Genomic DNA, 26,420 nt, shown 5'->3' on the forward strand with positions numbered 1-26,420 from the left:
ATAATCACTGTGCATTCAGTGCCCCCGTGGTGCAGGGACCGTCCTGGGGATCGGGCTGACGGCAGGGCTGCTTCTGGCAGGTAATGGAAATGGTCTGACGTTGATGCTGGGGAACACACAATGCTATGAACACACAAAAACCACTGAATTGCACACTTTGAAAGCATGCGTTGATCGGTACAGAGACTATAACTCAATAAACTGTTGAGATAAAATGCCAACTCCCCATTCTCATGGAACTCTGTTTTTCCCTGGGTGCTTCCTCCCCACCAGGCACTCGTAAGCATTTTAGGGGTCCCATCTTACGGCATCCATTCTGTGGTCCCGCGAGACAGACTCCTCTGTAATCACCCCCATTTTACAGAAGAGCAAAGGGAGGTGCGTGTCAGGGGGGTGGCCGCCCGCGGTCACACAGCTGGAAAACAGGGCCGGGACAGGAACCAAGGAGTTCTGGCCACAGCTCATGCCTTCACATCACAAGGGGATGCTGCCCTCGATCGAGGTGAGCCGAGGGTCAGACCCCAGGTCTTTGAGTCGCTGCTCGTTGCAGAGGAAGTGAATTCCATAGACCATGCACGGGACATCGGTGGTTACACCTGTGGGTTTTGATGCTTCTGCCGTTGACAGCCAGTTTAGATCATGGTGCATTATTTCCCTACGCAGTCAAAAATCCCCTAATCTCAGGGGCTCCTGGGGGCCTCGGTCAGTTAAGTGTCCGACTTTGGCTCAGGTCATGATCTCACGGTTCACAAGTTCAAGCCCTGTGTCGGACCCTGTGCTGACAGCTCAGAGCCTGGAGCCTGCTTTGGCTTCTGTCTCTCTCGTTCTCGCTCTCTCTGCCCCTCCCCCACTCATGCTCTGTCTCTCTCTCTCTCTCAAAAATAAAGAAACATTAAAAAAATTTTCTTTGATCCTCTAATCTCAGAACAAGAATGACCTTCTCATAAAACGAGCACATAAGGGACTTTATATCAGAGGCGCAAATAGGTGGCCCCCAGGCCAAATATGGCCGCAAATGTGTTTCATGGGGTCCACGCTTTCCCGTTTTTAGAATGTTGAATAGACTCCCAACATTTAACGGAAGGAAATTTCGCATGAACATTTCCGGTTTCTCTTGAGAGATCCCACCGCACTGGTCTGGCGTTCCAGGGGGGACACGCACGCTTGGCTGGACAGCGGCTGCCCCCTCGGCAAGGACACACACTTCCCGCCCGCCACAGGTCCGGCCTGGCCCAAGTCCCTACGGAGCCCCTGGGATGTGACTTCTACTCCGTGAAATCAGCTGTGGAGACAGTCTGACTCCCCCTCTGGAGAGTCACAGGTTAAGGTGAGTCTTTGTCTCTGCAGGGAAACTCCACTTCCTCCTGAAAATGCTCAGGAAGCTTTTGGAGCAGCCCTGCTGTCCACCAGCTTTCCGGTGACGGTGAGGGGGGACCTTGGGGTACTCCCACCGCAGGGCCTGAGGCCCTGCAGCCCAGGTGAGGCCCGGCCTGGCCAGCTGGCCACAGAGCAGCTGTGCAACGGGATGTGAGTCCCTGGCCAGGACATACCCCCAGGACAGAACCAAACTCCACGTTGAGGAACGCCCTCTGTGGACCCGAAGGTTCACACCACTCACAGATGTGCTTCGGAATATGTTGGTTATATATCAAGCTGGTGAAAGGAATCATTGCTTCAAGTTACCTGAAGACCCTACTACTTAAAGCAAATCATCCATTCAATACATATTTACTTTGTGGAATTGAATTTTACTGACTTGCATTCTATCCACGGAGCTGGGTCCACCTTGATGTCCATCCACCCAACCATCCATGTACCCAACCACCCATCCACCCCAACCAACCATCCATCCACCCAACCATCCACCCCAACCATCCATCCACCCAACCATCCACCCCAACCATCCATCCACCCAACCATCCACCCCAACCATCCATCCACCCAACCATCCACCCCAACCATCCATCCATCCACCCCAACCATCCATCCATCCACCCCAACCATCCATCCACCCCAACCATCCATCCATCCACCCCAACCACCCAACCACCCCAACCATCCATCCATCCACCCCAACCATCCATCCACCCCAACCATCCATCCATCCACCCCAACCATCCATCCATCTACCCCAACCACCCATCCACCCCAACCATCCATCCACCCAACCATCCACCCCAACCATCCATCCATCCACCCCAACCATCCATCCATCTACCCCAACCACCCAACCACCCCAACCATCCATCCACCCAACCATCCACCCCAACCATCCATCCATCCACCCCAACCATCCATCCATCCACCCCAACCACCCATCCACCCCAACCATCCATCCATCCACCCCAACCACCCATCCACCCCAACCATCCATCCATCCACCCCAACCATCCATCCACCCCAACCATCCATCCATCCACCCCAACCATCCATCCACCCCAACCATCCATCCATCCACCCCAACCACCCATCCACCCCAACCATCCATCCATCCACCCCAACCACCCATCCACCCCAACCACCCAACCACCCCAACCATCCATCCATCCACCCCAACCATCCATCCACCCCAACCATCCATCCATCCACCCCATCCATCCATCCACCCCAACCATCCATTCACCCCAACCATCCATCCATCCACCCCAACCACCCATCCACCCCAACCATCCATCCATCCACCCCAACCATCTATCCACCCCAACCATCCATCCACCCAACCATCCACCCCAACCATCCATCCACCCAACCATCCACCCCAACCATCCATCCATCCACCCCAACCATCCATCCACCCAACCATCCATCCATCCACCCCAACCATCCATCCACCCCAACCATCCATCCATCCACCCCAACCACCCATCCACCCAAACCATCCATCCATCCATCCCAACCATCCATCCACCCAACCATCCACCCCAACCATCCATCCACCCCAACCATCCATCCACCCAACCATCCACCCCAACCATCCACCCCAACCATCCATCCACCCAACCATCCACCCCAACCATCCATCCACCCCAACCATCCATCCACCCCAATCATCCACCCCAACCATCCATCCACCCAACCATCCACCCCAACCATCCATCCACCCAACCATCCATCCGTCCACCCCAACCATCCATCCACCCCAACCATCCATCTATCCACCCCAACCATCCATCCATCCACCCAACCATCCACCCCAACCATCCATCCACCCAACCATCCATCCATCCACCCCAACCATCCATCCACCCCAACCATCCATCCATCCACCCCAACCATCCATCCACCCCAACCATCCATCCATCCACCCCAACCATCCATTCCAACCATCCATCATCTACCCACCCACATAACTATGCAACCACTTAACTGTCCAGCCATCTCTCCATCTCTCTGTCTACCCACCCACCCACGCAACTACGTGACTATCCAAATCCCTCATCTAGCCATCCAGCTACCCATCCATTCAACAGCTGCCATCTGAGAGCCTGTTGTGTTCCAGGCACTATGGTAGGCACTGAGGGCAAGGCATCGAAGAAGTAGGGTCCTCCCTTTCCCTGCCTCGGTGGAGAATCATGAGCAATTCAGCGGTTCTGAACCAGGGATGGCTGGTGGGCATCTTTCAGGGTGCTGTGATGGGACTACAGGCCGTGGGTGCTGAGGGAGAGGACTCAGCTGGGCAGGCTAAGCTCAGGCCCTCACTCACCACCCACTGACTACTAACAACTTTGAGCCTTGGTGTCCTCACATGCAAAATACAGCTTGTGACATCTATCACCTGGGGATTAGCTGCCATGACGTCACAAGGTCCCAAACCCATGTGGACTGTGCCAGAGAGGCAGTGGCTACGAAAGTAAAATTCCAGAAATGTTTATAAACTTTAAACATAAGTGTTTACATTTTATGCATAAAGCTTTCATCAAATTTTAAACCCATGAACTCAAAGGTTAATCATCACGGGCATGATCCCCCATTTTGCAAATTGGGGATTCACGGTGAAAAGGAAAGCCCATGATAGGTCCAAATTCATGCTCCACACCACAGCTGCATTTCTTTTTGAAGATGCCCAAGCTATTCATTTTTTGCTCGTGAGTTATCTTGGGCACAATGAGTTCTTTGTGATTCTATTCATCCCCCTTCTTCCCGCCATTCTCTGAAAACCCCTTTGGAAACTGACCCACCGGCAGCTTCTGGGACCGAGCCCACGAACGTGCTCTTGTGCATCAGGGAGCTGAGCTCACCCTGTGAGGAGTCTCACCAAGCAGTCAAGCTGGTGCCGGAGAGCATTCTGCGCTCTCCTCGTGGAAGGCTGCTGCCACTCGGGAGCGGTCCTCAAACTGACACCTCTCCTGGCTCTGAGGCCCAGGTCACCCCTGATGGGTCAGGAGAGCCCAGGCCCCACCCTCCTCGGCATCTGAGGATGACTGAAGCCTTCCCCCCGGCCCGTCTTATCCAAACAGAAACACTCGGCTCCTAATATGCCCAACCCCAAACCCCAAATTATTCAACAAGGGCCAAGCGCTGGAGCCCTGAAAGCACTTAGAACAAAGAAAAGGGGATTCCAAATCCTCTCTGTTTTCCTTTGATTGCTTTTAATGCTGCCCCATTTCCAGGAGATGGAGAGGCTTATCAACCCTGAGCACAGGGACTTGTTCTGTCCCTGGAGGCCACTGAAAAGCCACTGACCACTCGATCTCTGTGAAAGGAGCGTGAAGTCAGAGGGACGACAGCGTTGTAGGAAATGAACCGACATTAACAGGAAACACCCTGTGAAACACCACACCTGTCTCCCAGTGCCCTTGGTCCATCAGTTCAAAAACTGCCAGCAGAGGCCCCCACGTGGTCTGCACACTCCTTTTTTGTTTATTTATTTTGAGAGAGAGAGAGAGAGAGAGAGAGAGAGAGAAGGAAAGAAGCAGAGGGAGAGGGAGAGAGAATCCCAAACAGGCTCCATGATATCGGCACAGAACCTGACGTGGGACTTGAACCCATGAACTGTGACATCATGACCTGAGCCGAAGTCAAGAGTAGGACACTCAACCGACTGAGTCACCCAGGCGCCCCAACCACATACCCCTTCCGCAAGCCCCCCCCACACTCACAGATTAACTGCAGGTAAATGTGAAAGGGACCACCCCCCCCCCCCACTCTGCCCAAACCCAGACACAGAACCTCCCTCACACATCCCCCTTCCTCCTTCCTGTGTCCCCTCTCCCGGGGTAGAGCATCCTAACCCACCCGGCAGGTGAGCTCCTCAAGCTCTCACCGCCTACCCCAGTCCTGTACCCCCCCAAGTCCAACCCCCCAGCCCCATCGCCCACATGACAGTGCCCACCTCCCCGGCCAGAGGCACTGCCCCATCCTGCTCCCCAGCCTCCCTCGTGTTAGGACAGTGGTCTTTCTCAAGACACCCCTCATCCCGCCATGCCCCTCCTTGTGATCCTTCAGGCATCCCTGTGCGCCACTTAGCACCAACTTATCGAGCGCCTACTGAATGCATCGGGGACACATCAGTGACGAGACAGAATCCAGCGCCCTGTGGGAAGACTGACCCTGAAGAGGCAAACCAAGATAAGAGCTAATTTCGGGCAGCACTACAAGAAAAAACCACAGAACGATGTCATGGGGGAGTCGGGGGGGCGGGGGCGGTCACAGCAGGTAATCTCCCAGGAGGTGATAAGTTGGGGCCGGGAGGAGCAGAGGTAATCACGTGTGGATCGGGAGCACGGAAGGCCCACACCCGGCACTGCTGGGCCCTCTGGCCTTGCGCCCGTCATGCCCCGCACAGCCCCGCCCCATGCTCCCCACAGCCACGCCCATTCAGTATTTGGCACTTTTCTTTTTTACTTCTGCTCGCAGCCTAGGACACGTGACACTCCTGCCCGCACACTAACGGACACCTACCATCCTTCAGCTCTGCGCTGGGAACAAACCACACTCTGACACCCTCACCCATCCCTGCCTCCTCCTCTCCCTCCCAGGCCCTGCACCTCTGTGGCTGGTGTAGACATTTGCCTTTGAGTGTGTCTTTTCAAAAAAAAAAAAATTTTTTTTAACCTTTATTTATTTTTGATAGAGACAGAGCACAAGTGGGGGAGGGGCAGCGAGAGGGAGACACGGAATCTGAAACAGGCTCCAGGCTCCGAGCTGACAGCACGGAGCCCGATGCGGGGCTCAAACTCACAAACCCGGAGATCATGACCTGAGCCGAAGTCCGACGCTTAACCGACTGAGCCGCCCAGGCGCCCCAGCCATAGTTAGGGCCCCCAGGCGGTTCTGCACATCGCAGGAACCTGGCGTTTCTGTACCCGGGGGTGGGCGCCCCGCACATGTCCCAAGGCATTTGGTGTAGCTGGAGAGACAAGGCCTGTCTTCCTGCGGTCCCAACTTCCCCCTGTAAGTGATTTAAACCCTCACCTTCTAACCTCAGCAACCACGGATCAACTGCAAATTTTCTGAGAATTTGTAAGGACACAGCATAACTTATCATGAGGGCAACATACCCCGCTGGCCGTGGCCAGGCCCTGGTCTGGGGGCATGATGTCCGCACACATGCTCAGTGACGGCTGCAAGGTGGGACCGGGCGTGATGTTCTAAGGACCAATGCAGAGACACGTGCACAACGTCTCAGGCCACACGGGACACAGAGCCAAGTCCCAGGGCTGCTGACACTGGAACAGGCCCACTCAGCCCGGCCGAGATGGCTGTTAACAGCTTCATTAGTACGACACCTACCAGAAGCTGGACCGTATCCCAAGTCATTAGCCTCCTACACTGTGTGCAAGATGAGGGCAAGACACCCTGGCATCGGGTGGGGGCAGGGGCTCTAGAACCTACCGTCTGGCTGCTCGCTAATCCTGAGACGCTGGGACACAATGTGGCCTCTCCGGCCGTTTCCTCATCGGCAGAGGGGGGACAATAGGCTCTGCCTGGGACTGTGGTCAGGCTTAGAAAGCGATCAGCTCAGCACCCTACCAGCAGTCAGGGGCCAGTCTGTCCAGGATGCTGCTGCTGTGGTCATGACATCTGAAATTTACCAAAGGACACTTCTGTGGACGTGAGAATCACGGGCTTCAAGGGTTCAGGTGCAACAAAGAAACAAAGGCCCAGCAAGACCAGGCTCATCCCCGCCCTCCGCTGGCCCAGGGTGATTCTCCCCCCGGCCAGCCTGAGCGAGGGCTCCTGTGGGCACCACGTCTGCGTGTTAGCACGTTCTGTCCCAGGACCTAACGCAGACCTGCGTCACCTGCATCTGGAGACCGGAGATTCTCCCGACTCAGCTGTCACACTATGCTCTGCAGGGAGGAGACCACACCTGTGGTGATGCCTTGTCCCCACGAGGCTTTGAATCACAGCAGGTGTGCAGACAATGGGCAAGTGTGAAGACAGCAACCAGGCTCTCAGGCCACATGCACTGGGGACACCCTGAATCCGTGTCCCCTGCGCAGATGTACGGTTAGGGCCCCCGGGCGGTGAGGGCAACAGGCCGGAGGTTTAACGACCTACCTAGGGCTGCACAGCCCAGTCCGACGCGGGCCAGCCTGACTGTGGGGTCCCTGCCCCGGGGCGGGGCTGGATCCAGACCCCCAGGTAGCAGTGGGTAACCCGACCCAAGTCACCAACATTTGCTCAGATCGGACCGACCTCCTTGCCTTGATGTTCGTGACGTGTCGGAACAGTGTCGCCCAACCGAAGCAGCCGGGATGTCGGCTGGAGCTGCCACGGTTGCTCACGTCTCGGCAACGGTCCCGAAAGCCAAGAGGCTGGGGAGACTTGGAAAGTCAACTGGCCCATCGTCTGCCATCACCCGCTCCCCAGGGGAGCAGAACCTGCTGAAGGTGACGGGTAACCATCACAGCATCCTTCTTCTCCTTCTTTAAACTCCCAGAAGTGGAGGGGCACCTGGGTGGCTCAGTCGGTTGAGCGTCCGACTTCGGCTCAGGTCATGATCTCGCGGTCCGTGAGTTCGAGCCCCGTGTCGGGCTCTGGGCTGCCGGCTCAGAGGCTGGAGCCTGCTTCCGATTCTGTGTCTCCCTGTCTCTCTGCCCCTCCCCCGTTCATGATCTGTCTCTCTCTGTCTCAAAAATAAATAAACGTTAAAAAAAAAAATTAAAAAAAAAAAAAAAACTCCCAGAAGTGTAATGTTCAGTTACAACGGGCCAGCTGTCACAGAGCTCTCCGCGAGCCCTGCTCAGTTATTTCTGGGCCACACGGCTGCCAGTGGGGTGTGTGTGTGTGTAAATCACCACCTCACTAGGGCTGATAGCGTTCTATAGTTTCATTATTATTACTTCTATTAATACGGATAGTAAAAGGTACGATTTCAAAGCAGTATTATTTAAAAGTTTTATTGTCGGGGCGCCTGGGTGGCTCAGACGGTTGAGCCTCTGACTTCGGCTCAGGTCATGATCTCGCGGTTGACGAGTTTGAGCCCCACATCCAGCTCTGTGCTGACAGCTCAGAGCCTGGAGCCTGCTTCCGATTCTGTGTCTCGCTCTCTCTCTGCCTCTCCCCTGGCCATGCTTTGTCTCTCTGTGTCTCAAAAATAAATATAAACATTTAAAAATTTTTTTTGGTTTTATTGTCATTTTAATTGAGGATGAAAGGCTCTTTGTTACTATGAATTTTTACATCTGCATTTCCTAGTGAAGCTGAGAGCTTCCCATGCATTTGTTTACAAGCTTTGTGCCCTTTCTCCTGAGCCCAGCGGTCCAGGCTTTTTCCCCCAGTCGGATCTGTTGGGATCCAGCTGACAAGTGGGCCTTATTCTGGAGTAATGACCTTGTCTAACTCAATGTTCTTTTCCTCCTCCTGCTCTTATGTTTCTTCTCTTCTTCCCATTTCTTGAAGTGTAGCTCATGAAAATAACCCATAAAGAGGAAGACACTGACGTGTGAAAATGAGCCTTGTAGTTTTACCTTAAAAGCAAAGATCCCAAGTCTGTGGATTGTTGGGAGGGAAGAGCGAAGCCGGCAGACTTATCTGGTCCTGGGATACGAGACACTATTAAAGATGAACATTTGTAGGGCGCCTGGGTGGCTCAGTCAGTTAAGCATCCGACTCTTGTTTCGGCTCAGGTCGTGATCTCGCAGTTCATGAGTTTGAGCCCCGCATCAGGCTCTGTGCTGTCAGCAAGGAGCCTGCTTGGGATTCTCTCTCCCCCACTCTCTCTACCCCTCTCCTGCTCACACGTGCACATGCTCTCTCTCTCTCAAAATAAGTAAATTTTAAAAAAATAAACATCTGAATACTGTGTCACAGTATGGAAACACTTCTGACACGACACTACATGGTAAAATCTCATATACCCTAAGAGGGCCTCCATAAAAAAATATTTTTTTTTTACAGTATTGCCATGGGAACCTGCACACTTGACTCTGAGAGTGCCGGCGGCCAAAGCAAAAAGGGAAACGCAACTGATTACAAAGTGTGCATTCTCCTTAAGATACCACCAGGCAGCTGTGGTGCAGAAACACAGCACAGTGTGATCCTGAAACCTCAGAGAACAGTCTTCCAAGAGTCCCGAGGCAGGGATACAGAGCATCGTCAGGCACCGGGGACACTTGGGGAGGAAGGGCCCGTTACAATACAGATTCCTACTCAGGAGGTCTGGAGCGGGGTCCAGGAATCTGTGTGCTCCCAAAGTCCCCTGGTGATCAGATGTGCACACTGACGTGACCAGGTGACCAGCTACCCGCCCACGTTTCCTGCTGTGCGCGCAGGGGCAGGTGACTGCGCTGTTCTGAGGCACTTCTCCTCATCTGAAAAATAGGACCATTAGGAGTAGCTACCCCCAGAGTCCCTGTGAGGCTTCGAGGAGATAATGTGTATGAAGCACTCAGCAGGAGGCTGGTACAGAAAAGACGCTGAATAAATAACAACCATATTAATAACCACGCTGCTCTGTCCCCATCTCAGAGGATGCCTGTGGGACTGGATTCGAGTCGCCCAGGATGAGCTGGGTTCCCACGCTGCAGGTTGCGGGGGGGGGGGGGCACAGAGCGACGGGTCCTCAATCGGCAAATATTTATCAGTGCCCCGCTGCTATCATAAACCCCCGCCCCTGCAATGAAGCTTCAACTCTGCCCAAATGAGTGGCTTCCTTTCCAGAAATTAAAAGCCATTTTTTTCTTCCTGGTAAGCCCACAAAAAAGAAAGATTTCTGTGTTTTCCAAATTCTGTGTCCACAGAACTGAAACCCTGCACGGGGTCCCCACTGCCTGTGAGGCCTCAGTGGACAACAGGCACCAAGGCTGATACTCGGGTCCCATAAAGCCGTGCCAGCCTCCACCCCTGTCCTTAAAGGCCTCTAGCCAAGGGGGGCGCCTGGGGGGCTCAGTCAGTTAAGCCTCCAACTTCAGCGCAGGTCATGATCTCACAGTTCACGGGTTCAAGCCCCGTGTCGGGCTCTGTGCCGACAGCTGGGAGCCTGGAGCCTGCTTCAGATTCTGTCTCCCTCCCTCTCTACCCCTCCCCTGCTCATGCTCTGTCTCTCTCTCTCTCTCTCTCAAAAATAAATAAACATTAAAAACATTTAAAAAAACAAAACAGCATCCAGCGTCTTCCCTAAAATTCTGCAGGTTTCGAGGTGACCATGGTGGGTGGGGGCAGCTGTGCACGACACTCTTTTTTTCCTGCGAACTTGTTTCCATGGAGGCTGAGTGGTGGCAGCCTGTTCCGGATGCAGAACGAAATGTACAAAGGGACACGACGAGGAGCATTTAACTCCCATGGTGGCATCAAGTCCCGAAGGACATCACTGAGCCTTAATCAGCTGCTCCCAACACAGCCCCAGAGCGGAGAACCCCCACCCCCACCCCCACGGGACACTTAATAGAAAGTTCGTGCAGCACTCAGGCCCCTCTGTCTCCAGGCGGGTCACACGACAGTCACAGATGAGAACAAACGAGAACAACGATCGCATCATCATTAACAAGGATGCGGGGCTGCTGCCCGACCTGTAGAGGCTTCTGTGGCCTCCACTCAAGCCTCAGTGCGGCCCGCCGGGTGGCCTCCTCCTCTACGGAGGTGACAGGTGACAAACAACCCAGGTGTGTCCCAGCCAAGCTCCTGCCAGCAGCAGCTCTGTCTCCCTGAGCGCCTCCTGCCAGGGATACACTATTACGTTCTTTCAAGGACTAACCTAGAACCTCCCCAGGAGCCCCAGGGGTGCTGCCGCGGTCTCCATATGCAGGCAGGAGGGGACCCAGAGGCGGCCCTTGCCCGACTCCCACCGCTGTGACAGCGAGGCAGGGATCGAGCCCGCCTGGCCCCGGTTCCCCAAAGCCTATGTGCGGCTAAGGGGCCCTTTCTGGACACCTTCACTCACCCCCACTGCTCCGCACCAGGGGACACTTTGCATCATCTCTGTGCCCCCCCCTCCCGGACACAGGCAGGAAGGACTGGGAGCCCAGAGGCCGGACGTGTTGGCCGGAGGCCAGAACGCACGGTGATGGGAGCCAAGCCAACATTGGACCGTGCAAAGCCCGAAGCGGGTGAGGCAGCGCTCCGGCAGGAGGCCTCCCCTGAGCCCGGGTGTGGTTCCAGGGCGCCCACCCTGCCTCCCGGCTGTGCCGTCCTGGGCGAGTCCCCTAACTTCTTGGAAAGGCTTAGTTTTCTCCTCTGTAAAGTGGAAAGAAGACCCATCCTCCCGGGTTCCTGCGAGACTGAATCAAAAGAGGGAAAGTAAGTGACACTTACTGCCCGGGGCCAGCACTTAAAACTGAAAGCGCGCGGGCGTCCTTAACCGTCGCTCCCCTTACACCGTGCGCACGACACTCCGCGCCTGTGGGCATCATGTCCAGAACACGCCTACTGTGTGACACGCGAGGGCTGGGGGTCCTTAAATGTGGCGGAGTCACTGACAGGGTCACTCACAGAGGTGAGCCGGGCTCCCGTCTGGAGAGATGCCCCCCACCTCGCGGAGCCCCCACACCCGGCACCCGGCAGGTGCCTGTGCCAGGGAGCCGGGGACAGCGGCCACTTCACCCGCGACAGCCCTGGGAGCGCCCGGAAGAGAAACCATTAAAGGTCTGGAAATTAAAGAAAATAAAACAAAACAAAAACACCCATCGCGCTTCAGGCTGCTTCGGTGGAGGGCACGTTGCCATGGCAACCAGGGCTGAATTATTCAGCCAGCGATGGCGCAAAGACCCCGCAAGGAGGCAAAACAAAGACAAAGGGATCCAATTAAACCGTGTCTGTGGGGAGACAGCAGCTGACCCTCCTCCCGGATGCGGATGCGACTTCTCAGCTGCCTCCCTCTCTGGGTCCCGGGTTGCTTTTCTGTTTGTAAACCTGGTGACAAAAGTCACAGGAGCTCCTCCGTTCTAGTCCAAGGTTTAAGATGCGTGACAGACTCAGCGAGTAAGGGAGGAAACCCGGTCCGGGACATGTATTTCGGGTTCCTCGAAACTGGGGGCCTTCCAGGCCCTCAGGCTGGTTTCTGGCCCCCGCCTCCTCCCACCTCCCCTCCTGCACCCACAGGCAGGGGTGGGGTGGGGCGGGGGAGGGGGGGTGGCCTGGACTTCTCTTACACCAAGTGTCCTCGTGATGATTTTGTCCTGGTTTTGAACCACGTATATACCACCACTGTTTACTATTTTTCCTTCAGATCAATTCACATAATACTCTATTTTGAAAGAGAACCTGGTCTGTTTATTACATAGAAAACCATTATCATTTGGCAGAACTAGAAGGCAGGTGCAAAAATAGTACAATAAGTGACTCTATTCTTGAGGCACCTGGGGGGCTGTCGGTCAAGCATTGACTGCGGCTCAGGTCACGATCTCGCGGTGTGTGAGTTCGAGCCCCGCATCGGGCTCTGCGCTGACAGCTCAGAGCCTGGAGCCCGCTTCGGATTCTGTGTCCCCCTCTCTCTCTGTCTCACTCTCAAAAAAATAAATAAACATTTAAAAAAAAAAAGTAAGTTTATTCTGTACCTCTGGGTAGGGAGGGATTTTTTAAACGTGACACAAACAGCAGAACCATAAAGTGTATCGGAGGTCGGCAAACTCTGTCCCACGGGCCGCTATCTACATTTGTAAATACAGTTTTCTCCTCGGCACAACGCCACACGCACTCATTCCACACGGGCTAAGCCCACGTTAGTGCTACAGTAGCACAGTCGTGTTGTTACAACAGACACTGTAGGGTCCACAAAGCGGGAAGCATTGACTCGCTGGCCCCTGACAGAAAAGCCCGCTGATGCCCAAGGAGTATGACTGGTAATCCAATGACCTTACAATGAAATACTTCTGCACACAGGGAAGTATGACCTAAATGAAAACACGAGCCCCAGAGAACGGCTGTGTAACTCACCAAACTGAGGAAGGAGTCGAAGCCACAATTTCCAAAGCAAACTCCTAAAATCATTAACACAAAGAAACCTTCAGGTGAAGTTCATGAAAAGAAGAAACAACCAAGGAGCCAATAAACACTGAAAACATGTCCAATCTCACCAGAAATAAGAGAAACAGAAGACCAACCCTCACGCAAGTGCACATCCCATCGAGGAAACCAGCAGCTACGCAAGCCAAGCTTGATTAATGAGCATGTTCCCTCGGCCACGGTGATCGGTTCAGTGATGAGCATGTGATCTAAACGTGTCCAGGGAGCCCCTTCCGTCCCTTTGGTCAAGGTGATCGCTTCAGGAACGGGCTCCCATATAGAGGTAAGCCTGGAGCTTCCTGGACCAGGATGTGGAGCAAAATAGCCAGAGAATGAAGCCACACGGAGCACAGCCAAGCCAAGAATCAGAAGTAGACCAACTCCTATCAGTGCCGTAGGAGCACAGGGCAGAGACTACCTCCGTCTTGGCTGCTGGGACACCTCACGCCCAGCAGCGCGTCGGGCACGTCACAGCTATTCGGCAAATACCTGCTGAGTGCGGGACTGCGTGAACGTGGCCGGTGCACCAACGGAAAGGGGAAGGCCGCAAAGATGTGGCGGAGAGAGGGTCAAGACAGCCCATTCCAGGGGCACCTGGGTGGCTCAGCCGGTTAAGCAGCCAACTCTTCATTTCGGCCCAGGTGATGATCTCACGGTTTGTGAGATCGAGTGCTATGTTGGACTCCACGTTGACGGCTTGGAGCCTGCTCGGGATTCTCTCTCTTCCCCTCTCTCTGCCCCTCCTTTGCCCCCACCTTCTCCTCTCAAAATAAATACTGGGGGCGGGGGGGGGGAGATCATTCCAGCACACCTGCAGGAGACTTTATTCAGGACGCACACCCCCCTCCCTGTGGCTTCTCATTTGAGGCTCAGAACCACCCCCACCGCACCCCCTACCCAGGTGAAGAGTTAGGAAATCTCTTCTCCTTTACTTAAAAAAGAAAAAACATGTAACGAGAACACGGGACTCAAGGCTATCACTGATGAGGCTGAGGCCAGGGTGAGTGAAAGGAAACTGAAGGTCGTCAGGCACTCGGGGCCGCAGACCGAGAAGCCCCCTCAACGGTGCCTGCCGTTCGGGAAGCACAGACTGTCCCATTCACGTGAAACGCTGGAGCTAGATGTCCACGGCGGCCCGGGGTCAGTCAGTGCTGGGACTATAGCCCCGGCGCCCGGGAGCCGGACCCCAGCAGCCTGCGGCCCCACTGCGGGGCCGGGAGCCCGGCCCACAGGCACAGGCAGTCGGGGCTCCACTGAGGCAACGGCCATCAAAGTCCCCGGGTGGTGGCACCAAGTCCCCAAATCATCCCAGGACGTGGAGACTGTCCCCACTGCCTCCCTGGCCCACAGTCTGACATTTTTTCCACTGTACCAGCAGCTCCCCAGAGGGGTACAAGAACCTCCCTGCCTGCCGTGGGTGAGGTCTGGACACCCCACGGCCCGCCCACGGCGCCTGAAGCACAGCTGAGGCCAGGCATGGCGACACCCCACGTGGCCGTGGACGTGGCTGTGCCCGTGCCCTCAGGTTCCCCTCACTCAAGAGGACTCTGGCACAGCACGGTGACTACAGCCGCAACCCCGAAAGGGGCCTTGCGACACCCAGGAGGAGAGGCCTCGGGGCCCCACAACCGGGCCCAAGCTGCACCTCGGACAACCGCTCACACCCGACACCTGCCATCTCTCTCGGAAATGCTGGTCCAGACCCCTCTCCTCAGGGGGCCTCTGGGACACCCCCCGGCAGCAGGGGCAGACCTTGGTCTGGGGCCCTGTGTCCACAGGGGTCCCCTCCGCCGGTCCAGGCCTCCTCCCCGTCTGTGATAGCTGGACCCCTCCCGAGGGGTTCATGCATCTGCTTCCTAGGCTTCCCTCCCCGCTCCCTCCCGCGCGTGTTCCTCCGGCATCTGCCCCACACCAAGCAGGGGGACCAAGCACGGGGGCGGGGGGAGGGGGGGCGGTTCAGCCACACAGGAAGAGGTCTGAGGCCGTGGCTCTGCAGGAAGGCGCGAGCTGACAGGAGCGATCTCCGCTGCCCAGGGCCCCTCACACGAGTAAATTAAGTCCTTGACGCGTGACCCAGATGCAACGATAAGGGCTTGAGGGGCATCACAGCCTCATTCGATCCGCTAATACGGGCTCACACTGGTGGCTTGCCTCAGCCCACCCATACCAGGCAACTTGTTAGACTGTTCTGGTCTCGGGTCTGGACGGGGCTCACCAATCTGTATTTTTTTTTAAATTTTTTTTCATGTTTATTTATTTTTGATGGAGAGAGAAAGACAGCGTGCGAGCAGGGGAGGGGCAGAGAGAGAGGGAGACACAGAATCCGAACAGGCTCCAGGCTCCGAGCCGTCGGCACAGAGCCCGACGTGGGCCTGGAACCCAAAGACTGAGAGATCGTGACCTGAGCCGAAGTCGGACGCTCAACCGACTGAGCCCCCCAGGCGCCCCATCAATCTGTATTTTAAGAAGCTTCCCCGTGGGGTTCCTGAGCCCCAAGTAGCCACCAGACACCTTGAGAGCGGTCTGTGTCACAGACACCGTTGGCCACAAGGCTTAGAGATGACGCAGGAAGAGGCCCCAGCTCGCAGAGGTCAGCAGCCCAACCTGCCGAGGGGCAGGTGCTGTGTAACACGCCTTCCTTACGGGATCTCCCAGAAACAGATGATGACCTTGGAAGGTCAGCATCCCACCTTAAAGATGAGAAAATAAGACCCGGACAGGGGTAAGGTCACCCCGGACATCAGCGCAGAGTGGAATTTGAACCCAGGTCTGTGTGTGTGACTCCAAGTGTCTAGGACCCCAGCTTGGGGCCCCTGTGCCCTGCTGAGCCGGTCCCTTCTCTGCCATGGGCCTGGTAGCTGCTATCACCCCATTTTACAGGTGAGAAAACCGAGGCACAGAGAATCCTAGCACCTGGGGTCTGCACATTCCCCGCCCTCCCCCCCGACAACATTCAGTGAGGGATTTCAGTGGAAGATGGGCTCACCGGGGGCCCACGCTCCCTGGTGCAGAGCGGAACAAGGGCTGAGCCACCCAAAGAGCCCGGTGCCTCAGGCAGAGGAAAGACCCCCGGGGGGAAGAAGTCCAAGTTGACCTTCAGATCAGTGCTTCTTGACCGGGACGATTCTGTCCCCCAGGGGACACTCGATAATGTCTCGAGGCATTTCTGGCTGTCACAGCTGGGTGGGTGGGAGCAAGATAGGAGTAACCCCTCCCCCCCACCGGGCGGAAGCCAGTGTTGCTGCTAAACGTCCTAGCCTGCCCAGGACACCCCACCACAAACTCACCCGGCCCCAAGTGTCAAGGCTACCGAGGCTGGAAGACGCTGAGGGTGGCCCACAGACCAGCGGCACTGGCGTCCCCTGGCGCTTGTCTAAACACAGACCCCCAGGGCCGCTGCAGACCTGCTTCATCGGAACCTGCATGTTCCCGTGGTCCCCGCAGGTGACCTGGGTGCAGGGGTCAGTGAGAAACGCCCGTCAAGGGCAAATCGAGGGTGAGGCACGGGGACAGCAGGTCCACCATCGGGATGCCATCCCTTCCTGCTCTGCAGGACCAGTTTCTGAGGGTTAAAGGGGGAACGGGTAGGCTGAGGGAGTCCGGGACCCTGTCCCTCCAAGCCCAGCCCCACCCAGGCCATACTCCAGAAGGTGCAACAGGGAGGTCAGGGAGATGGCAACAGGTGTGTGCCCGAGCCCCGTTAATACGTCCTTTCTGACACCCGCACCCAATCCTGGGGCTACGATCCAGAAGGCTCGAAGGGCCTGATTCCCACAAAAGCCCTGTGGTTCATGTTCAGCTGCTCTGGGCCAGCTTCGTGGCAGGGGCCGCCGGTGAGAGCGGGACTGCCCCGTGTGCTCTGGCCCCTGGTTTTTGGGGAGCAACCTAGAAAGTTCTCCAATGCTGGGCCCACCACGCGGTCACAGCCCGTCCCCCTACTGGTAACAAAGCATCCTGTCCCAGGGCGCATCCCTGGACCCCGGCAGATCCCAGCCACAAAGACCCACAGCTCCACGCTGTCCGGGCCCATCACACAGCCAACCCTAGTGACCGCCCTAGGGGACGCCTGGGGGCTGTAAAGCAGAGGGCGCTCACTCGTGGCTCTGGGTCACAGCCAGACAGCAGATGGGCTCAACTTGGTGCACGTACTGTCCCCCCAGTAGATTCCAGCTTTCCTTGAAAAACTTAGGCGATCTGGCAATACGGGATGCACATCCCTGCAGGAAGGTGGCCTGGTGGAGGCGAAAACAGAGCCTCTCCCCCAGGTCCGGGACGCCCACAAGGCATGTCCTGCCCACGCTGTCACAGCCCCTCCCAGCCGTGGCCCCTTCACTCCTTCAGGGGGCTCGCTTGCCCTCTACAGACCGGTGGTCTCTGCTGGGGGCGATGTGCCCCCCCCCCCCACAGGTAGGTGGAGATGTGCGGGGACAGTTCTGACTGTCACGGAGGATGTCAGGCGTGAAGACAAGGACGGCCCCCAGGACAAAGGACTGTCCGGTCCCCAGCGTGGACGGTGGCGAGGCAAGAAGTCATGGTCAGAGCCCCGTCTGGGAGCCCTGAGACGGCGCAGGGCAGGGAAGACAGGGCCTCAGCGGGGTGCAGGCTGCGAGGGGGCCCCCCCGACCCCCGCCTCTGCCTGAGGCGACAAGCCACTACTTACTTGGAGAGTTTCATCTCAATCTGCTGCCGGATTTCCTGTCTCTCTTCGTCAGTCCTCCTGGGGAAAATGTTCCGGTCTTCCAATTCCTGCTTGCTGGGCCGATTCCGTAGCTTCACCGCCAAGAGCTCCTTCTTGCATTTTCTCGGCAGCGTTCCTGAGATCCGCCGGAGGGACGGGAGGGAAGGGACAAGGACACAGGTATTAGTCGGGTGCTGGCCTGCCGACCTAGCCGCCCCCCTGCTGCTCAAAGCAATCTGCACCAGGGCAACGGGGATGTGTCTGTCAGCTTGTGGCACCTTCGGACGGGCACGGGGGCAATACCGGGAGAGAGTGATGTCACCGCCTGTGGGCCATGCGTTCCACGGGTAGGCGATCGATCACAGAGGACCTCCAGGGGCAGACCTGTTCCCCCAGGGTGACTATGAATGGCACTCAGGCTTCCTTCTGAGTCTGGGCCATAACCTACAGTTACTTCCCATGGCGGTCCCCTCCCCTCCCCTTTCCCCTCAGGGTCCACTCTCCCCGCTTCCCCAGTCCCGAGAGCAGCCCACCCCGGGGGCCGTCGGAGCAGGTCTGCCCCCCACAGGCCACCCGGCTCTGCTGGACCGTCCCCAGCCGGCCATGTCCCCACAGCCAGCCTCCGTCCTTCTCAAAGGGGCCCGCGGGGACTCCAATCACCATGACACCACACCGTGAACTCCCCCTGGATCTGAGCTCTTCCCCGTCCGTCAATTTATCGTCTCCTTCACCAGACTTTGAGGTCAACAGCAGCGTGCCCTCCGCGGGCCCCGGAACAGCGCTGACGCAGCATGTTACCAACGAACACGGAGCGAAGGAAAGGATGGGCTGACTCCGGGTCCCCAGGCTGAGGCTGATCTTTATTTCCACACACACCCGGGCTCAGCCAACATCCGGGTGCGAGTAAGATCTTAGAGGATGGGATGTCTAAATTAAGAGAAGTGGGCTTGGCGGTGTTCACAGGCAGAGAAGGATGGTATGCTGGGAAACGGTGATGTGCGGAGTCGGTGAGTTTCTGAATGAGACGCCCCCCCTGCCCCCCGCCCCTGGCAGGTAACTGCAGGTGGCAGTTCTGCAGCTTTACCAGGACATGGATTTCAATCCGGGGGTTCAGACCATCCCCCAACACCCCCTGGGTGGAGGCCAAGAAAAATGGCTCCCCGAGAAAGCCGACGCCTAGCGTCGAAGACCGGGGTACAAAGCCAGAAATGAGTCTCAGAACGTGACAGTTTCACAGAAGTTGGGGACAAAGTAAGACACAAAAATTGGGGGCTCCGCTGAGGTTTGAATTTCTAATATGAGCTTGTTTGCTATGCTTTATAGAGAAAGAGGAACATAATGGCTCCCCAAACCATTCCAGCGAGGGCTCTAGCCTGAATTTGTTTTAATAGCTTTATAAATGGCTAGAGTCCTACATTTATAGGATCACAAAGAGCCTGAAGGAGTCACGTGCATTTTTCGGTTAGTCTTTACTGTGTGTTCCGGGGGAAACTGACAGCTTTGGTGGCATTCACGAATTAAGGGCATCTCAAAGGTCTCGGGACAAATCCTTCATGAATGTCAAGGGTCTAATACGCGGCAAGAAGGGATTGCCATTTTCAGAGACCCAGAGTATGCTCAACTATGAAACCACACTGAGTATGGTTTAATCTTTTAAGCTTTTGATAACGAAAGTCTTTTTAAGCCCATGGCAAATGTCTTGGGCTTATTACAAACTTTAATCGTATTTGTTCTTAACTGAGAAAAAGAACCTTCGTCAGAGATTTCCAGATGGAAATGAGAATTCGCTCCATATAAAGTCCCGGTGCCGGGAACAAGCAAGCCGTTCTCCCAGCCTCTCTGGGCACGGCACGGGCACACAGTAGGGACACGACGAAAACTTAGAGCCTGGTATCAGGTCTTCTCTAGCGTGTCAGGAGGTTACTAGGTTTTGTTACTGAGAAGTCAACAAAGGAAATTTCCAAATAGCTTACAAATGAGGCTTTCCACGAATCCGGCCAGCACTCCCACCCAACCTTCAATTGGGTCAATTTGGGTTTTTTGTTGTTGTTTTAATGCTCATTTATTTACTTTTAGTATTTTTTTATTATTTATTTTGCGAAAGATACGGAGAGCAAGTGGGAGAAGGGCAAAGAGAGAAGGAGACAGAATCCCAAGCAGGCTCCAAGCTGTCAGCACAGAGCCCGACACGGGGCTTGAACCCACAAACTGTGAGATCATGACCTGAGCCAAAGTCGGACGCTTAACCAACTGGGCCACCCAGGCGCCCCTAATGTTTATTTATTTTGAGAGAGAGACAAAGACACAAAGAACACAAGCAGGGGAGGGGCAAAGAGAGAGGAAGAGAGAGAATCCCAAGCAGGCTCCACCCTGTCAGCGCAGAGCCCCACGTGGGGCTCGATCCCACCAACCGTGAGATCGTGACCTGAGGTGAAATCAAGAATCAGACACTCAACTGACTGGGCCACCCAGGCGCCCCCAGAATCGCCCTAAACGAGCACACATCCCAGAGCGGTCTGACTCGGAGAAGATGTGAGGCTGAGGATCCGAGGTCAGGAAACCTTTCTGTCCCGACCGTGGGAGGCAAGCAGTCCTCCCTCCCCAGATGCCCCCAGACGCACCAGTTTCCCTGTTTTGACACAGAAAAGTGGGACAAGCACAGAAAACCAGATACAAGGGTGCTTGCCCAGCGTCATTTATGAAAGCAAGAAATTAAATAAACCAAGATACCCAGGATGACACCTGTCAGATGATGGCACATCGTATGTACCATGAGCCTCCGCAGACCCATCGACAATGGTGGCATGTAGGTCACTGAGTGCCAGAAAGGCATCCACGGGATGCTGCTGACGACAGCAGGGGTACGGATGTGTGTGTGCCATCCGCAGAAACATGTCTGTAGATGTGTAGGTGCCGAAATTTTAAGTACATATGACATTATAATTGGCCCAGGGAGGTCAAGAATTCATCATTTTCTGTACTAATTTTGCTTTTTGGTATTGTGTTTTTTTATCATAATTTCCTTAGATGAAAATGAATAATTATTTAAAGAGAAAGAACACTGTTGAGCAACATCAGGAAAGATAGTAGAGAAACTCCTCCAAAAAAGCAACAACTGGAAAAAATGGTCAGGGTCACCTTTTCCAGAACTCTGTACATAACCCACGGCCGCAGCCACACAGGGCAAGTTCATCCAAGAGGAGGAGGCTGAGTCTCTGTGAGAGGGTCTCACTCGGTCTACAGTAACATGCTCTTCCCCTCCAGCCCTGCGGTGGTCTTGAACTCTGAGAGTGTGCAGATCTCGGCGGAGACGGGACGCCTGGCAGTCAGCAGAGGGAAAACACTCGTTTTCTCGCTCCCGGAGAACTGCCACCATCTGACTTGTCTGCTGGCTCCCCCAAAGTCCCCACGGGCAAGGCTGGCTTCTGGATGTGGTCAGAGCTCACCTGCCTCAAAATGTCTTTTCCCTGGGTGCATCTGTGGGAACCAACACTGTCTTTCCAAGGGCAAGACTCTCATCTACCTTCAGACCGGTCCCGCCTAACACCCTATGGAGTTACTGGCAAAAGCTAAAAAAAAAAAAAAAAAAAAAAATCAACGCAGAAGCCAAAAACTTAGGTAAATTAGAAGTCTGATGGTACCAGATCTAATTTGACTCCGGTGAACGTTGGGGGTGCCTTTCCAATGTGCAGCAGACAGGCGGGGCAGAGGAGGTAGGGTGGGGTGATGCTGCCTGTCCCCTGGTGCCACAGTGGCCGGGACAGCGCTGGGTGGCACTGCGAGGGCCCTGGCTCAGCAGGCAGGAGGCAGCCTTGCACGCACCTGCTCGTGGGCACACCAGCAGGTACGGAACTGCCAACGTGCCCCAGGCCCCTGTCTCGTCAGCTCCTATTACCTACCCCAGTGGGGCAGAGGGTGCCTTTGGAGACCCAGAGGTGGTCGGCACTCCCTTCTTTGTGAAAGGCTCCCTTCCCTTTCCCCATAAGCCACCACTCGGGTCGGCTGTCCTCCCACCTTGATGGCCCCGCCTCAGTCTCCTTTGCTGGCTCCTTGACGTCTCCCCACCTCTACATGTCCGTGTGTCCCAGGACCCTCTGTCCACACCTGTTCCCCACATGACCTCCTCTGTCCCATGAGACACTAAGGCCCGACTGCTAACGGCTCGGGATTTCCATGCGCGGTCTCACCTCCTCTCCTGTACTCCAGGCTTGCTTTGCAGGCTTCCTTCAGGACGTCCCCCGCCCCCGCCCCCCAGTCCCTATCAGGCACCTCAAACTTCGGCTCAGGTCATGAGCTCACGGTTTGTGAGTTCAAGCCCCATGTCAGGCTGTGCACTGACAGTGAGGAGTCTGCTTGGGATTCTTCTCTCTCTTTCTGCCCCTCCCTCGCTTGCTTTCTCTCTCGCTCTCAAAATAAATAAAGTTAAGAAAACAATTTAAACCTAAGAGTTGCATTCAGCACGAATAGTCTGAATACCCTCCTGGAAGGCAAAAACTCTCAGATGGATAACAAAGCAAGACCCAACTCTATGCTGCCCACAAAACACATACTTTGACTATAAAGACACCACCAGATACGAGGGGAAAGACGCACAGCTCTGAACCCATCGAAGGAAAGCCAAAGGCACTCGTGAACATCACGCAAGGTAGATTTCTGAGCCAAGAACCTTCTCAGGGATCAAGGGCGATCTCAGAGTGATAAAGGGACGGCTTCATCCGGAGGACGGACCAGTGCTAAAGATTTGTGAACCTGTTGAGAGGTTCAAAACCGAAACGCGACACCTGACAGACAGAGAAGAAACAGAGAAGCCTCAAGGCGCTGTTGAAGGTCTCAAGACCTCTCCTGAGGAAGTGATAGAACAAGGAAGGCGAAGTGCAAGGGAGTGGAAGACACGAGAGCCACTAACCGGCCACGGGACCTGCTTGACATTTAGAAAAACCCTGCCCGGGACACACGCTCTCTTCCCACGTGTGTGCATGGCGGCTGCCAGAAAACCACACACACGCTTAGAGGCAGGTCCCCATACGTGTGAAAGTGCTCCCTCCCGTCGCAGAAAACACACTCTCTGATTAGAGTGAAATAAAACTGGGAATTGGTGACAAAAAGCTCTCTAGAAAAGTACCCCCATCTTTGGAAACTAAATTAAAAAAAAATCTTCTGACTAACCCATAGTCCCAAGAAGAAATCAAAAGGGAAATTAGAAAGTATTGTGAAGCAAATAAAAAATACAATATATCAAAATGGTGTTGGGGGAGATTTTACGTCATTGAATACCTATCTCCAAAAAGAAGAAAGCCTTCAAATCGGTGCCCTCATGTTCCATCTTTAGACACTAGAGAGAGACGAGCCAATTAAACCCAAAGAAGCAGAAGGAATAATAAAGATCAGAGCAGAAAGCAGTGAAAACCGGGGGCGCCTGGATGGCCCAGTCGGTTGAGCGTCCGACTTCGGACCAGGTCACGATCTCACGGTCCGTGGGTTCGAGCCCCGCTTCGGGCTCTGTGCTGACGGCTCGGAGCCCGGAGCCTGCTTCGGATGCTGTGTCTCCCTGTCTCTCTGCCCCTAACCCACTCACACTCTGTCTCTCTCTCCTTCAAAAATAAACGTTAAAAAAAAAAAGAAAGCAGTGAAAACTGAAAATACAAAAACGATGAAGGAAATCCTTGAAACCAAAAGCTGGTTCTTTGAGAGGAGCAACAGAATTGATAGAACTTTAGCCAAACTGATTGGGGGGGGGGGGAGAGAAAGAGAAAGAGAGGGAGACAGAGAAATTACCAACATCAGGAAGACGAGTGGGCTCTCCATCTGATTCTATACCATCTAGCAAGGCTCACTCAAGAAAAAAAAAAAAATACAAAACCGGAATAGACTTTTATCTATTAAAGAAATAAAATCTGTAGTTAAAACGCTTCCCCCCTCCCGCCAGACAAAAACGCCTGCGGGCCCAGAGGCAAACATTGACAATGAAGCATGTACTAAGTAATCCAATTCTGCATAAGTTATTTCAGGAAGTTGAAAGACCAGGAGGAAGGGGGGGGGGGACTTTAAAACCCCTGCTACGAAACTAGAATCCTCAGTGATGTTAAAACCAGAAAAGATATTTGAATCAAAGAAAAATTAAAGACTGACAACCCCACGAACATGGGTGTAAAATTATAAACAGTTTTTGCGAATCAAACCCGAGGATTTGTAAAAATGACAACGATACCATGACTGACAGGGGTGCAAGGTGGCTTAACATTTGGAAAGCAATCCAGATAATTCACGACATCGACACGCTTAAAGAAAACCCGTCCGATGACCTCAGGGGACCACCCTGCACCTACAGGGAGCTCGCCCCGACTGTCGGAGCCGGAGGGGGCCCACCAGGCCCCAGCCCCCCACGAGGGGAGGCACCAGAGGGACCACGAGGCTCACAGACACAGGAGCTGTCCCAGGTCACAGCGGAGAGCAGAGAGCCACCTGGCTGCCTTCCGGCTCCCACAAGTCTGTTCCCTCAGCTCCAAAAAGAACAGGTACCTGCAGACAGCTTAAGCCCAAAGCAGCGGTAGGGAGGGAGGGCGCCCTTTCCGCCCACGTCTCCCCTCCAGAAGAAACCACTGCTATGTTCTAGGAGCCTTACTTCCACGCCTACTTCTCTACAACTAACCACTTACTCAGACTTCGCTCTTCTGTCTTACAGAAGTGGAACCACACCGCACACGCACCTGCCTCGCTCACACGTTGGGCTCCGGTTCCAGATCAGGGTGCTCCAGTCCGGCTCCTGGCCTTTAAGGGCCACCAGCTGTCCCAGAGAGTGACGGTCGCGTAACCCCCCGGAACGGACACACAGGTGTTCCTTTTGGTCCTCTGGCCACAGCTGCAGGGACTGTCCTCCCTCTGTCCCCCCAGCACAGGGGTCAACGCTCCCATCCCCCCAGTCCCCGGGAGGGGGATTCCTGAGCCAAAGTGGGGCTGATTGTATCTCTGACAGGTTTTCGTCCCCCCACCCGCCCTGCTTGCCTGGCCTGCTGCTGCCACCAGAGCCACCGTCTCCGTGCCTTCCTGGGAAGGAGGACGACACATAAATGGGGCCGTGGATACATACGAACATATGGCTGAGAGGCTCCGCGGCGACAGACAGACAAGCCAGCCATGAGAAAGCTTTTTCTCAATCAGTCCCACGTTGGAACTGATCCTGAGGCTGTAATCACAGGGATGCACAAGTCTGAGCTCCGAGGAGGCACCGCCTCCTGCCGCTAATGCAGCCGCTTCCCAGCCGGAACCGGCCATCCTGGGGCCCGCCGGGCTCGGCCCGCAGGAGCTCGCGTGCGGGAAGCGCTGGCATCTGAGTGGCAGGGGGCGGAAAAGGGGGCGCAAGGAGGGCTGGGTGCCAGGAGAGAAACGAGGATGCCAGGGGTCCCCCGCCCGCCCCAGGTCCTGGTTCACGAGCCCCTGTGTGAGAACGGCCCCCCAGCCTGTCTCGCACGAGAAGCTGACACTGTGGGGCCCTTTTCAATTGGCTGTGAAATTTCCATTTCAGCCACTGTATCTTTTCTGTCTACAATTTGCATTCGGCTCCCTTATAGTTTCTGCTTCTCTGCTACGACTCTCCATCTGTTCCTCCATCTTGTCCTTCAAGACCCTGAACACACTTCTAGCAGCTGCGAATCTATTCTGGTTTTGAACGTGGTCCTTCATGACACGCTCCCTGCTCCTAAGACTCAGTCTCTCTGGACTTTCAAGAGACCATCCGTTGTATTCATCCAGGGCTCTCTGTGGACTGGGCTGGGTCCCCCTGCACCCCCGACCTCCAGCGTCAACATCCAGGACTCTCCGTGGACTGGGCTGGGTCCCCCTGCACCCCCCGACCTCCAGCGTCAACATCCAGGGCTCTCCGTGGACTGGGCTGGGTCCCCCTGCACCCCCCGACCTCCAGCGTCAACATCCAGGACTCTCCGTGGACTGGGCTGGGTCCCCCTGCACCCCCCGACCTCCAGCGTCAACATCCAGGGCTCTCCGTGGACTGGGCTGGGTCCCCCTGCACCCCCCGACCTCCAGCGCCAACATCCAGGGCTCTCTGTGGACTGGGCTGGGTCCCCCTGCACCCCCCGACCTCCAGCGTCAACATCCAGGGCTCTCCGTGGACTGGGCTGGGTCCCCCTGCACCCCCGACCTACAGCATCATGGTTCCATCCTCACTCCCTTAGGTGACCTCTGCCGAGCCTCGCGGATCTCTGCCTGCTGGGGAGCACCCTGGCCTTGACCCACTCAATCCCCTTGCAAGTGTCTGAGGACCCCCTTTGCACAGCTCACTCTTTTCTTTTTTTTTTTATTTTTTATATTTTAAAATTTACATCCAGATTAGTTAGCATCA

At 55.3% G+C, this 26,420-nt stretch overlaps 1 protein-coding gene across 1 annotated transcript in view; it reads right to left on the reverse strand.

Moving 5' to 3' along the window:
• The window catches only part of PHACTR3 (phosphatase and actin regulator 3), a 231,564-nt gene that overhangs the window by 24,593 nt on the left and 180,551 nt on the right, over nucleotides 1–26,420 (reverse strand). Inside the window, exon 8 of the mRNA XM_007087032.3 lies at nucleotides 18,047–18,200. Within this exon, the coding sequence (XP_007087094.1) occupies nucleotides 18,047–18,200 (154 nt within the window). The remainder of the gene's footprint in view (nucleotides 1–18,046; nucleotides 18,201–26,420) is intronic.

Source organism: Panthera tigris, chromosome A3 (assembly GCF_018350195.1).
Source record: "Panthera tigris isolate Pti1 chromosome A3, P.tigris_Pti1_mat1.1, whole genome shotgun sequence".
In the NCBI taxonomy this organism is placed as follows: Eukaryota; Metazoa; Chordata; class Mammalia; order Carnivora; family Felidae; genus Panthera; species Panthera tigris.